The following is a 13,169-nucleotide window of genomic DNA, read 5'->3' as shown; positions in this document are numbered from 1 at the left end:
TTCTGCAGCTTTTAAATGAAAAAGCAGGTCTTATTTTTCACCAACAAAAGCATGGCTTCCATTTACTGAAAGTTTGCATGATTTAATGACTGTATAATGCATCTGTTGCAAACATTTATGCAATGCAGCCTCCAGGTTTTTATGTTCTGGTTACAAAACAATGAGTCATCCCTGTATATTCAATATACAGACTGTCCAAACCTGGTCTTTAACACATGGAGACATATTGGGACAGTTCTCTATGCAAAGGAAGTGATGTACCTTTAATCTTTTGTTTTATAAACTAAACCCAGCCACCATTGTGCTCACATGCTTACCACAGAGCAGTATATGTGGATTCTCAGGTCTGCTTGTGGCTCTGTTGCCTGGGGGGCAGAGCAGATGATGTGACAGGAAGTTACTAACATGGTCCAGATGTGGGGACAAGAGCCCTCCTCCGACACAGCTGCAAAATGTGGACGACTACAGGCAGCGACTCCACACATACACATGATCCCTGTGTTGAAGAAAACTCAATCAAAAGACATTTGTTTGTCATCTTTGCTGACTGAGATTTTAATCTGTTCCCATTTTCATTAAGCCTGTCCTCACTCACTACAGAGGTACAAAACTAATTAAAGTTTTGTTCAAAAATGTAATTTTAGGGGGTATACAATATATTCAAGAGTACAAATTAGATATTCTACATACAAACAATTCTTTAACTAATTCACAAAGGTGATAGTTTAACATGTAAGTGCCCTCTAGTGTTTAAAATGATGCAGTGCAACAAAGTAGCTAAACAAAAGCTGCAAGTGAGCCACTATTTTGACAACAGTGCTTTTATTGTTATTATTATGAATAAGTAGAAATTAATTTGACTCTAAAACCCAAAGCATTGGAAATGACCAAACAGTACAAATGCAGCTATCATTTTATCAACAAACAGTGAAACCATTAACAGTTTTCAGATCAAAGTTCTAGACAAAATAATGTGATCTAAATCTTTCTTATGCAGCAATACTGTATCTGTATGATGTCCATGCTGAGAATGCTAAGAGAAAAATAATGACTAACTAAATAAAAGACTGGCAGAACTTATTTATTTACCATAACTACATAAAGGCACCAATCAAGCTTACTAAAGAGATGACAAAATGAAATTGCTTAATGGGATCTATGTATCCACAGGGGCCGGTCTAAGGGCCTGCTTCTTTGGGTTGTTTGGTATTCCATTAATAGAGTTTCCGCTGGCTGGATTGCAGACCTCTAGAGGGCTGTACCCCCCCTAGCAAAGAGAGGGCCTTTTATGTCTCCCCTGTCTGCAGTTTTTATAGTCCATTAAAGAAAGTCTCTAATCCTCATCGTCCTCTTCATCAATTAAGACCATCTTCCGCCTACGCTTCACAGGAGCAGAGATATCCTCCCTGTCTGAATCGGCATCAACGCTGGTTTGCATATCCATTGCAGCGGTGGAGTCATCCTCTGTAAAGACAGTAATGTGTGAGCCTAAATGCTGCAGTTCAGTCATGATTAAACACCACTGTTGTCGGAGGCCCGTTATTGGTGCTGGATTGCTGTAGCACATATGTTAAGCTTAGCATGAAATAAGGAGTGAAAACATACTTTTAACTTTTAGTTTTCCAAGTTTTCTTGCTTGCGTGCCCAGTTATCATTCAACTAACACATTGAAACACACATTTTATTTATTCATATATATATATATATTTTTTTAATATTTTTTAGGTCCAATAAGAAGTTATATATATATATATATATATATATAAAAACATTGAAATACCATTCTCCTCCTCATCATCATCGTCCAACACTCTGCTTCTTTTAGTCGAGATCGTCTCCTGGGACCTGATGTGAAAAGGAATAGATTAAGAATTAAGTTTTGTTCAGAATTCAAAAATAGACATTTCTCAGCTGTGGTTTGGCTTAACTGATTTACAAAAAAACTTGATGAGTCACCTCTCATGTGTACCATCTGTATCCTCAGTAGGAGTGAAATCTGACACAGGAGCTAAAAACAACAAAAAAGTTGAATAACATGAACAAAGTCATCTCAATCCTTGACTCATCTTTGATTAGCAGTAGATTAAAGCATGCAGTGTCCCCTCGGTATGAGCCCGCATCTTCGCGTGTTGCTTCTAAGGCAGTTGAACTAATTTTTAAACTGGCATGCTGGAAGAATCTTATTATAAGGTGTGATTCTCACGAACGCTGCGTGAGCACGACCGGTCATTGCGGTCTTCAAATCAACTGGTTTTAGAAGTCCCAAGGTCAAGGTATAAACGGTAGGGTGATCAGGCTTTTACACTTGCTGCCCCGAGACTCTGGAACAAGTTACCCCCTGATATTTGCACTATTACAGATGTAGCTTTTTTTTAGGTCCAAACTCAAAACTTTGTTTAGAATGGCTTTTAATACGTCGTAGTGGTGTGAATTTCCCTCTCCTCTTCCTGTTTCTATGTAACCTTTTCTGATTTTACCGTTTTCTATGTTTCATTCTTTTGTTGTATGATATGTTGTTTTATTCTTGTTTTCTGATGTGAAGCACTTTGGATACCTGCCGGTTGCTGTAAAGTGCTATATAAATAAATGTTGATTGATTGATTCTCACAATCATTTTTTTTTAAACTTTGATGTGTTGCTGATTTTTAAGTTTCTTATATCCAACATTTTGAGATGCAAAATGAGAGTGAAAGGTTCTTTACAATCACAATTACATTGTTGTTTCTCCAGTTCCAGGCTAAAACAACACTTGATTGTGAGAACGTTGCCATTGCAAAGTGGATGCAGTAGATTTCTGTTATATTCTAAGGAAACTGAAGCATAGACAGTTCCTTTTTCCATTTATAAATATGCAATACCACATTAATGGCTGCTAGATTAGCCAAAGCAGGCTATTCTAGTAGCCATGTAACTTAACACTTACCTACGTGACAGCGCTGTAATTACCACACGTACCTGTATGCTCCGAGGAGTGGAGTTTCCTCTTGCGTGTGAGCAGCAGAGCTCTCAGAGCCTGAGCTCTCTGTTCCCCTGAGACCTCCTCCGTCTCCTGAGATTCTCCAGTTGGACTTCTGGAGCCGTCTTGCTCCTCGCCTCCTTTAGGGTCCTCCTCTCTTGGACTGAGAGCTGCAGCTGCACCCCGGAGCTGGGATACACTGATCTTTGCTGGAATCCTCCAAAAGGTCTCCTAGTTACCGAACAGTAAAGAAATTCTCAAATTAATTTGTACGTAAAGTATCAGCTGTATAGTATTTTCCACATTAGGTATTTTTTAAATCCATGTTTTGATTATTTTGCAATCAAACTGAGGAACTCCAACACAGTCTCAAATGAAAGCACAAAGAGAGCGGATCAAAGGGATTTACTTAGAATGAGGAAAAATGACTCATTCTAAAAAAATCAGAAAAGCCACACCTGTTCATTTGCAGGTGCTCGAAGTCCCAGTTTGCGCAACAGCCTCAGGAAGCTCTTGTTGTCCATGGCTTCTTCATTTGCCTCTTTCAGAGGAACAAGTGGCACATCCTGGGAGAAACCTTGTGAATGACCACAACAGTTTAATTAACAGACCAAAGAGTACTAATCACAATAGGTTTTCTTGCACATACTGTAACTTCCCTGAGAGCTAAAACAACTTGCAATAGAGTGAAGCAGGGTCCTAACACCTGGTAATGAGTTAGTATTTTTCCACTTCTGGTTCCCTCATCTCGAAGTCAAAGGCTTTTTTTAATTTGGGTTTTTTGGTTAGACTCCTGAAATAAGGTCTGTGGTCAACACAACCCTAAGATATTTTAATGTTTTGTTCTACAACATAAAATACATCAGTAAATACCCCACTTGTGAACTTTAAAGCTTGTACGCGTCTTCAAAAAGGCAGGTGCTAATCAAGGGGGTAAGCGAGCGTCCACAAACCGTAGCTCCTATGGAGCCATTTTGTCATCTTCATCCGACATTAGCATCCCATTGACTGCTATTCATTTTGGCGCCACTTTGACAGCGAATAACTTTACATCTGAAGTGTTTAAAGACTCTATTTGTCCATTGTTTATTTCTAAAGAAACACAACAATGTATAAAAGGCTCCATTACCTTGTATCTCACGTTATGGCTCCGTATCATCTAATTACTGTCGCATAGTAGAGAAATTACCGTACAGTACAGGAGAAGCTCGCAGGCAGTTTCGTCTCACATTAGCTGTTTAAGTGTAATTACTAATGTTAACTAGCATTTTAGTTAGCAATAATTAGCCTGTACCTATGTTATCTCCTTACATATACCTACGCTTTCCGGCTACAAAAATACTTCATCCCTGCAACACTCTATAGAGTACATAAATAACATGCAAAATGGATAGTTTTTTTTTTTTTGGAAAGTTGCACTTACCGTCTTGTTCACGGTCAATTGCTGTTCTGTTTAGACAACTCTGTAGCCACAACAAGGGTTCAGACATGCCTGTTGTAAAAAAAACAACAGCATGAAACTAATCCCAAAAGTAACAGAAGAATAATGTATTCCTGTAGTCTTAAAGGTTTACTAAACAAAGACTTAACACACATTATCACATGAAATATATCCAGCCAACTAAAGAAAGCACAGAGGGCCTTTGCCTCACCTTCCTGTTGTAGAGCATACACCATGGCGCCTACATTAGGTCTCCTCTCTACTGTGGAGTACAGGCTTTGGCTACTCCTTCCTCCATTTTGTGATGTTTCCCTTTCTTGCTCTTGCTCTTCCTCTTCCTCTTCCTCCCTCTCTTCAGACTCATCCTCTTCCTCATCTTCATCATCTCTGTCACCAGTATCATCTGTGAACCCTTGTGTTAATCCTTCTAGGAACTCGTCTTCAGTCTGCGGCAGAGAAAGAGGGAACTTTATTGTACAAACACCATTTCTTAAACTATAACTTCTGTTATAACTAACTGACTAACTAACTAATGTGATTATTTTATGATGTATATTTATTTTTGTATTACATGCATAATTGCCCCCCCCCCCCCCCCCCCAATTATTAATCGGGTTCATAGTCTTATTGTAAAAGATAAGAAGTACATCTAAAATAACTTTACCATTCCTTTTCCGGAGCTCGTCCCTTTAGCGCTGCGACTCCTCTTCTTATAAAGCTCTCGTCTCTCGGACACCAAGCCCATACTGAGCAGCTTGTCCACCACGCGCGCACGGGAGCGCTTGGCTGTGTGCTTCTTCATGATGTTACCCAGCACATCTGTGAAAACACAGTTTTATCAGTAAAGAGAGTCACCACAAGTATTCCTTAGACTGCTGTTGTACAAGGACTGGAAATTAGCATAGAGGTAAAGGCTACTTCATTTTCCTCTCATGCACTACACAATGATATCATGGTGTCCAGTACCATTGGAGTCTTTGTACTCCTCGTAGAGCATCTGCAGCTCCTCCTCCTGCTCCTCAGTCCAAAGAACAATCTGGGTACCTTTCCTTTTGGAAGAGAATTGCAGTGTATTGAGCCATTCTGCAATCTATTCCTCACTGCATTACTGCACTAACATATTACTCATTCTGTCTGGAGTACATACTTCTGTTTCTTCAGTTCTTTAGCATTGTCGACCAGACCCATACGCACCAGCTGCGTCACTACCTGGCGCCGAGTGCGGGTGGTGTCGCTGAGTAATGGCAGCAGAGTCTCCACTATATCTGGCACTAAACACAAGAATCAACAGTCAACGGAAGAATCTAGACAAGTAAATAGTGTGCAAAATGCATCTTGGAACTTATAATACAACAAACAGACCTTCAGAATGACGGTGCTCCTCATAGAGGTTGCGCAACTCCTCTTCCTCCTCTTCAGTCCATGTTGGTTTCTTTCCCTCTCTGACATATTAAGGACAATGAGACGCAATATTACAAAAGCAGAACCCAAGACTTTGCTACTTTGTAATAAGTGTAAATGCCATGTTTCAATAAATGTCCTACAATCTTGGACAAACGCGTCTTTTACCTGTAACTTGGTAACAAAGGTCAGCTTAACATGACACACAATGGTAGACGCGCAAAAACAAGCACCAACCCGTCTTTGCCGTAGCCTTCAGTCATCTCACGCACGGCTCCCACATTTTTCCAGAACAGCAGTTCAACATATGCCTTGTTGTTTTGCGCTGCCAGTGAAAAGAAACGGTTCAGAACAAACTTGGCAAAGGTCACCAGTTCCTGTGAAGGAGAAAATAAAAGTAAGCACCTGTGTCTTATACTTGACGTTATAACACAAACAGCTAGCTTGACAACACTAAAGAATGGTTTTCTCATGTCATTACTGTACCTTGTAAGCAGCTGCAGCGGGGTCACTCAGGATCTTGTTGAAAAGGTTGAAGACTGACAGCTGGAAAAGCTGGGCGTCCATTTTGAGGTCGACAGCCAAGCGATGCAGCATTCGAGCGATGCAGTGGTTTGTGTGAGGTGTGTTTTTGGAGTATGATTTTAATAAGAGGAGGTATGGACGCACTACACTGGGGTTGGAAAACCTGTGAGGGGTAAGAGAAGGGTAACATGCCCCATTAGGAAGGTCACAACAATACTTTTAGGCATGCAGTGGCAGGTTATTGTTACTATATTCTATATCCACGACCTTCCACTTCCGGGATTGCTCCGTTGCCGCCGGAAATTTCGCCGTGTGTTCTTTTCGGCCGGCTGTCCGTTACCTTATGCTTTCTTTGTGTTGGAATTTTAAACTTCGTCGATTTACAAAGACTATGGTTAACTGCTCCTCAGATCTCTGCAGGCTAAATTAAGACAGCTAGCTAGACTATCTGTTGAATCTGAGTTTTCTGTTGCATGACTAAAACAACCTTTGAACGTACACGTTCCACCAGAACAAGTTCCTTCCTGAGGCTATTTTGCCGAGTGCTTAGCTCCGCTCAGTGCTTAGCGCCGCCCAAGACAATTGTGATTGGTTTAAAGAAATGCCAATAAACCAGAGCACATTTCTCTCCCATCCCGGAATGCTGTGTGGACTAGCCAGACCCTCCTCCGCAGCGCTGTGAAAGAAGGTCTGGCAATGCAAGACTATTGTTACTATAACAAGTTTCCTCACCTCTTGATAAAGTCTAGAAAGTTGAACTCTTTTTCGAAAACCTGGACCGACTGCAACTCTTCCTCTTCTAACTCTGCTGCATCATCATCCTCCTCCGCGGCAGGCTCAGGAGGAGGTGACCCTGAAATCAAAAGGCAAGGTTTGAATGCTGCATAGATGCTGTGATACAGAAGGCTCACATACATATACATTTATATAAAAATAAAAAAAACTTACTTGGCAGGTTGGCATGCAGGATCTGCTTCAGGAGTTCCAGTTCCTCCTCAGGTTCCACATCAGCTGAACCAAATACATCTCCCTCTGGCCACACCTCCCTGGAAATGCCAAGAAGATGGTAAATACTTTAATAGCTAAACGTGTGTGATTAGTCTGAGGGGTCTCACTGACCTGGCAGCACGCAGCAGCCCCAGTGCTTCTGGTCCCAGTCGAATCAGCAGGGCATCCTGCACCCGCACCATGGCGTCAGTCCGCTGCTCCTCAAGAGGAGTGTCAGATGTGGCATCAAACGGCACAATGCTTTCAGTTAAAGACTCTGACAACTGCACACAAAAGACAAAAAAGGTGGTATTCAGTGTCTGTTCATTTGTCCCTTTTCACTGTGGACCAGTAAAAACTTTCATTGATGTTGGGAGCCCTCTGCTCCCCCTAGAGGTTGATTCTCAAACTGACCTGAAACCCTGAAGCCTTCAGCTCTTCCTCCACAACCTTCCAGGTCTCTGCCAAAGCCTCTGGACTAGTTTCTGCAGCCGAGGGCTTTTTTTGACCTCGAGACTTTTTTCGCCTCACCCTCTTTTTCTGCAGAGTTAACAGAGTTAGATATTAATATTTTAAGCAAGTACTAATAGCAAGAATTTACACACACTTCAAATATAGCACAAGAACATACCTGAACCATCAAGCTATTGCGACCTTTGCAGTAGCGCTCTAACATGCGCAAGAAGAGATGTGTTGACTCTACCAAGTCTTTGAGGTAGGAGTGAGGCTGTCTGGTTTCATCATACTTCCTCAGCAGGGTCAGGAAAATCTCCCTGTATTCCATCAGGTAAAATATGTTGCCTAGAAAGTGAGGGTAAATAGATGAGGCAACTAGGACTACAATCACATGCAAACCCTTTTCCATATTTAAGACTTAGAACAAGATTTAAAACTGTGTAGCATATCCATATACTAGATGCCTTATGCAGCAATGTGCACACTCTGCTTGAACTTCATTACACAGAAAAAAATGCTAAAATCCAAATCTTAAAACTGAAAAGAGAACTCCTTGTCAACAAGAGCTGTTAGCATCTTACTTTTAATTACGCTGCAACTCTGATGGATGCTTTCATCTTGTGAGCGGTCCATCTCATTTACAGTTAGCAGCAGCTCCTGATATGCCTTTAGTGCCAGGTGCATCCTAGAAAGAACAAGTGATATAAGTCTGGGACCAACGCACAGATTTGACATTTTTCTGTTAACCTGTTTCCTAATTCCCCGATTCTCTTACCTGCGTGACCAGGACGTGGCCTCTTTGCGGTCTGTGAGCATCATCTCATAGTAGTTGGTGATGTTGCGCTCAATATAATGAAAAGCACGGATGGACATGGTCTCAGACACTAAGTCAGCACGAAAACCGTTGCCACGGTTGAAGGCCATGAAAAAGCTGAGTGCCCAGAGGTAGTACGTCTCGTCATGTTGCTGAGTTTGCTCTCGAATTAGACTTTCCTGTAGAGGAGACAAGGAAATACAAAGTAATGAGACTATTGTACCTACAACGAGCCTTGTGAAACTTTTACAGAATTGGTCCACAAATGTAGACAGAAACTTAAGAAAGAATTACTCATGAGTCACCTATTGCACATAAACATATCAGACATCTTCTTTCAAAGGATTTTTACGCAACATAGTTTTATAAAAAGGTATTGGAATTTTAACTGTCCTATTTTCCATTTGTATACTACTAAACAAGACACAAAAAGGGTGATTGTTGTATTGGGTCTGGGAGTCTATGCTGCAAAAAATAAGTGTAATGTTACAGCAGCTGACCTTAACAAGGTACATGAGGCGATTGTAGCAGTTCTCCAAGAAGTCCACACAAAACTCTCGCAGGAAGAGTCGAACATTTAAGGCCGAGCGACGTTTGTCCTTACATTCCCGAGCCTGTCGATTCCTCTTGGGAACACGTCTCACTGCTTTGCCCATGTCATGAGTATAGTTTTTGAACTAAAAAAAGAAGAAGAAAAAAAAGATTCATATTCAATAAATACAAGCATCACTGCACCAAGATTGCTTGGTATCACTACAGGAGTTCACTACTCACATTATGAACATTTCTGTGATAAATCACATCTTTGTCCCCAATGGACTTGAGGCCTTGAACAACGTAGGACCCTCCAAAGCGAGAGTGTCTGAAAGAATAACATAGTCACACACACAGACAAACAAACAGAATAGAAGCACCAGTACTTCAAACATATACATATATGTACACATTTTAGGACACAAACCAACGATATCTATAACTAACATGCAGGGGATTTTTCAGGCCAAGTTGGAAAATAAAACACATTTTGGCTCTGGATGGAATAAATAAAGTGGTGACTGTATATAAACTTGATTTTACCTGGTTCCTCGTTGTAATGTGCGGGAGCGTTTGGCTGCGAGCTCCTTCTCCCTCAGTGCCTCCAGCTCCTGAGTGTCTCTGTGCTTCTCTTCTGCTGTACGAGTCTGACCGGCGCTCACCAAAGCTTCCGGCGTCTGTAGGGAAAGAACAAGAGCTCAAACACAGAACAGCTGGAAACCTATATGTGTTCATCGAAAAGGTTCTTCTGTCTAACCTGGTCTCTGAACATCAGGGAGATTATTTCCAACACATGCATACTCCACTGCTGCTCACTCTGGGCCGACGCCAGGAACTTGATCAGGTCATCGAAACCGCTCATGTGAATGGCCCACAGCAGCCTATCATGGATGCTGGCATCATCATCCACTTTCTACAGGAGAAACACAGATTAGGGAAGAAGTACAGGTGGGATGAAGGGCAAAGTCTAAAATACTGTAACTTTAGCTCTGCCTCTTATATGATCACATTGGTATTCACGTTAAAGTCAGACCTTCTCTTCACATGGGTCAGCAGGTACGTGAAGCACATTTCTGACCAGCAGCAAGATCCTCTCTATCAGCAGGTTATCCTCCTCCTGTCTCTGCTCCCAGTCCTGAAAGAGAAAGAGGTGAGTCAAAACAGACATGAAGAAACATGCGGATAAACAGAACAGGTGAAGGTTAACATTTTTTTTTTACCAGTGAAACACTCACCAGTTGTAGAAGTGTGTATAATGTCTCACTTAACATGCCAAACACCGCTTCGCTGGCAAATGCCTGGAAATAAAAGCAGAGGACACAAAAAGTACTTACGGTTATATACGGTACATTTTAAAAGTGAATTACAGTTGTTATTAGAGTAGTAATGGCATAACTTATTATTGTTATACTGAGATCCTAATACCTCTTTACAGGCTTGTAAATGAGACGTCACTTGCAAAAAGTGATGTCTAAACACTGGGTCATCAGGGACTTTACCAAAGCAAAGCATCGCAGGCTGAGTAAGGTTGACCATGAGCCTGAAGAAAAAACAGAGAAGAGTCAGTAAATCTAATGACATGTTTAATACATGTTTAATAAAACAGTATGTGGTACCAGCATGGCAATAATGTATCACAATATTGGCATTGGTCTATCAATAATCCACTTTATAAGATCCTATGACCCTCATGTTATAAATATTCATGAGCATACATTTCAAGTTCAAGAGAGAAGATTCAAGTTAGTTGTTTATACCTGATGCAGGCATCAAATAAGGCTTTGTCTTGTCCATGTTGGATGATAATAGGCAGAAGGTCATTCTGTACAATCTGGCCTGCACCCAGCTGCTGGCGGACGTCCCGAGTGTCATCTTCATGGCGTAAATACCTGATCAAGTCTTTCACACTCTCTGCACACAGAGACAGAACAGTTGGAGAAGGACAGGAGCTTTGCTGTTCTTAATTCATAACATCAATATATTCCCCTTCCCTCTGATGATGCAGAAACAAGTATAGGAATATGTATATCTTTTTTTAAAACTCACCCAAGCAATCAGCTTCTTTGTGATAGGTGTCTCCCTCCAGATAGCCGAGAGCAGTGCACGTTGCCAAGAGCTCGCAATTCATCCTGAATAAGTCCACACACCATCAGACTGCCTGAAGGTGAAGGTTTAGTCTAATCAGCCACACAGTAGGATACAGACAGACCAACACATCAAGATCAACAGAGTAGCTCAAAAAGCTGATTACTATGAACAGATTTTGTGTTAATTAATTAAACTTTATTTATTCCAGTGTGTGTGTGTGTGTGTGTGTGTGTGTGTGTGTGTGTGTGTGTGTAACGGCGAATATGCAGAACACAAATCAACAATAGTAGGAAGAAGACACATGCTTATCTAGTCCTACTCCTTTTTCTAAATTAATCTAATCAAATACTCCATCAATTACATTAACCACCTCTTTGCCTCAGCATCCATTATTCTTTTGGACTAGATCAATCTAATCAATATTTGCTAATGGTCGTGAACCTGCACATAATAATAAACTTTATTTACACAGCACGTTTCATACTGCACATGACATGTTACATTTAGAAGCAGTTAAAACTTTTCGAGCTGGCTCATCTGTCACTTGCAGAGAGGACATCAAACTTTTTTTCAGGTTTGCTTATTAACTGATTGAGTGAATACTAGTGGGTTCTAGGTATAGTTATCTAACGTTAGAGCTTACCAACATTTGTTTCGGCATTACAATGTTCACAGTAACCCACTGGGAACCAACCAGTCCGCTGGTTGGATAATCTAACTCAACGCAAGGTAACGTTAACATTATCACATTCACCAGTAATGACTGTTATTATAAAGTAGCTAGTACACTATTCAGGGGCTTATATTAGCCACGGTATCTAGCTAATCCACAAAGGACGGTTCTTCTCCACATATTGCTAATGTTAATATTATCGGTTAGCTGCAGTTTACAGCAGTCTAACGTTAACGTTAGTCGACCAGAGACTTTTTAAATCTTGGTTCAGAGAAAGAACAACAACACGGATTCATTTACCAGATAGTTTAAACGCTGTTGCTCGACAGGTTCCGTATTCAGAAGCCGGTGGAGTATAACATTAAGAGCTTTCCATCCAATAATAGTGTTGATTTTTAGTCTGATATCTCACAAATCTGAGTCTGACAAGTCTCGCGCCAAGACAGCGAGCGAAAACCCAGAAAGCGGATGTAGAATGTCGTCATTGCGGATACATATTTTGCCCTGAGTTCAGAATTACAGTCCAGGTTTACCTACCAAACAAACTCCAAAACTAACTTAAATCAATGAATTGCCGGTGCCAGGTTGAGGAAAGAAGATATGATTACGACCCGATCCATGATTGACGTTTAGGTGTGCCAAACTTTGAGAATGTAGTGGAATATACTTGCAGTTTGAGCTAAACGGTCGCCTGAGAGGTTGTACGTCGGGCAAAAGAATGCCAGAAAGAAGGAGTTTCTGTTTACAAAGCTCCTTGTATGTTAACGGTTAGTTAGTTACCTAATAAATATATAGTCTATGCCATAGACTGTATATTTGATAGTAGTTGTACCTAAACATCTCCTTTGTTTAATGTAAAGTGTATCCTTGTTATGTCACCATACTGGAGCCACCCATGAGAGCCACCAAGCTAAAAAACAAGCAAAAACATTGTTAAAGGTGAAAAACTTTGGACAACCTGCTGGACAACCAGATTTAATAACAAGTCAGGCCTACGAGAACTGAAGCAACGTGAAGGTAGCCTACTGTACATTTTCTAACCAAGCACAGTTTTCCTAATTAACCATGTGATGTTTTTACAAACCTGTCTGCAGACAAATTTATTATAAGGTTCTTGTGGTTTTGATCGGGCAAGTACAGCTTTAAATACCTGCTTTAAACACATTTGAGAAATTGTATGTATGGTAAAAGTGGTTACCCTTGAGTTTAAAGCTATAGTTTCTGCCGCCCCCATGAGAAATTCTAAGTAATGACAACAAAACTCTCGGCGCGTCCACATGATACAAGCCTTCAT

At 40.8% G+C, this 13,169-nt stretch overlaps 1 protein-coding gene across 2 annotated transcripts; it reads right to left on the bottom strand.

The window, feature by feature from the left end:
• Window positions 1-805: 805 nt before the first annotated feature.
• timeless (timeless circadian clock) lies at window positions 806-12,328 on the bottom strand. Of its 2 annotated transcripts, none has more exons than XM_078248270.1 (30): window positions 12,176-12,328; window positions 11,161-11,291; window positions 10,872-11,025; window positions 10,540-10,654; window positions 10,350-10,412; window positions 10,148-10,249; window positions 9,872-10,027; window positions 9,658-9,791; window positions 9,355-9,442; window positions 9,081-9,257; window positions 8,542-8,759; window positions 8,348-8,451; window positions 7,942-8,111; window positions 7,725-7,850; window positions 7,443-7,594; window positions 7,272-7,369; window positions 7,056-7,176; window positions 6,285-6,486; window positions 6,036-6,175; window positions 5,760-5,839; window positions 5,545-5,668; window positions 5,364-5,446; window positions 5,062-5,216; window positions 4,609-4,843; window positions 4,380-4,448; window positions 3,415-3,533; window positions 2,956-3,187; window positions 1,957-2,008; window positions 1,781-1,845; window positions 806-1,464 (listed from the first exon to the last, which is right to left on the bottom strand). In XM_078248270.1, the coding sequence occupies exons 2-30, from the start codon at window positions 11,240-11,242 to the stop codon at window positions 1,334-1,336; spliced, it is 3,747 nt and encodes a 1,248-aa protein (XP_078104396.1). In that variant the 5' UTR covers window positions 11,243-11,291; window positions 12,176-12,328; the 3' UTR covers window positions 806-1,333. The 2 variants fall into 2 exon arrangements, with proteins under 2 accessions (XP_078104396.1, XP_078104395.1); XM_078248269.1 differs by having other exon boundaries at window positions 11,161-11,272.
• Between the last annotated feature and the right edge of the window lie 841 nt (window positions 12,329-13,169).

This window comes from Sander vitreus, chromosome 4 (assembly GCF_031162955.1).
Source record: "Sander vitreus isolate 19-12246 chromosome 4, sanVit1, whole genome shotgun sequence".
Taxonomy (NCBI): Eukaryota; Metazoa; Chordata; class Actinopteri; order Perciformes; family Percidae; genus Sander; species Sander vitreus.
The sequence above is the reverse complement of the archived record's forward strand: the minus strand, read 5'-3'. Positions and strand labels throughout refer to the sequence as shown.

Coding starts and splice junctions, on each gene's coding strand:
- timeless (XM_078248270.1), bottom strand. CDS start 11,242: ATGAATTGCGAGCTCTTGGCAACGTGCACTGCTCTCGGCTATCTGGAG. Junction 7,370..7,442: donor GGGCTGCTGCGTGCTGCCAG/GTCAGTGAGACC, acceptor TGGCATTTCCAG/GGAGGTGTGGCCAGAGGGAG. Junction 5,669..5,759: donor GGAGCACCGTCATTCTGAAG/GTCTGTTTGTTG, acceptor TCTTGTGTTTAG/TGCCAGATATAGTGGAGACT.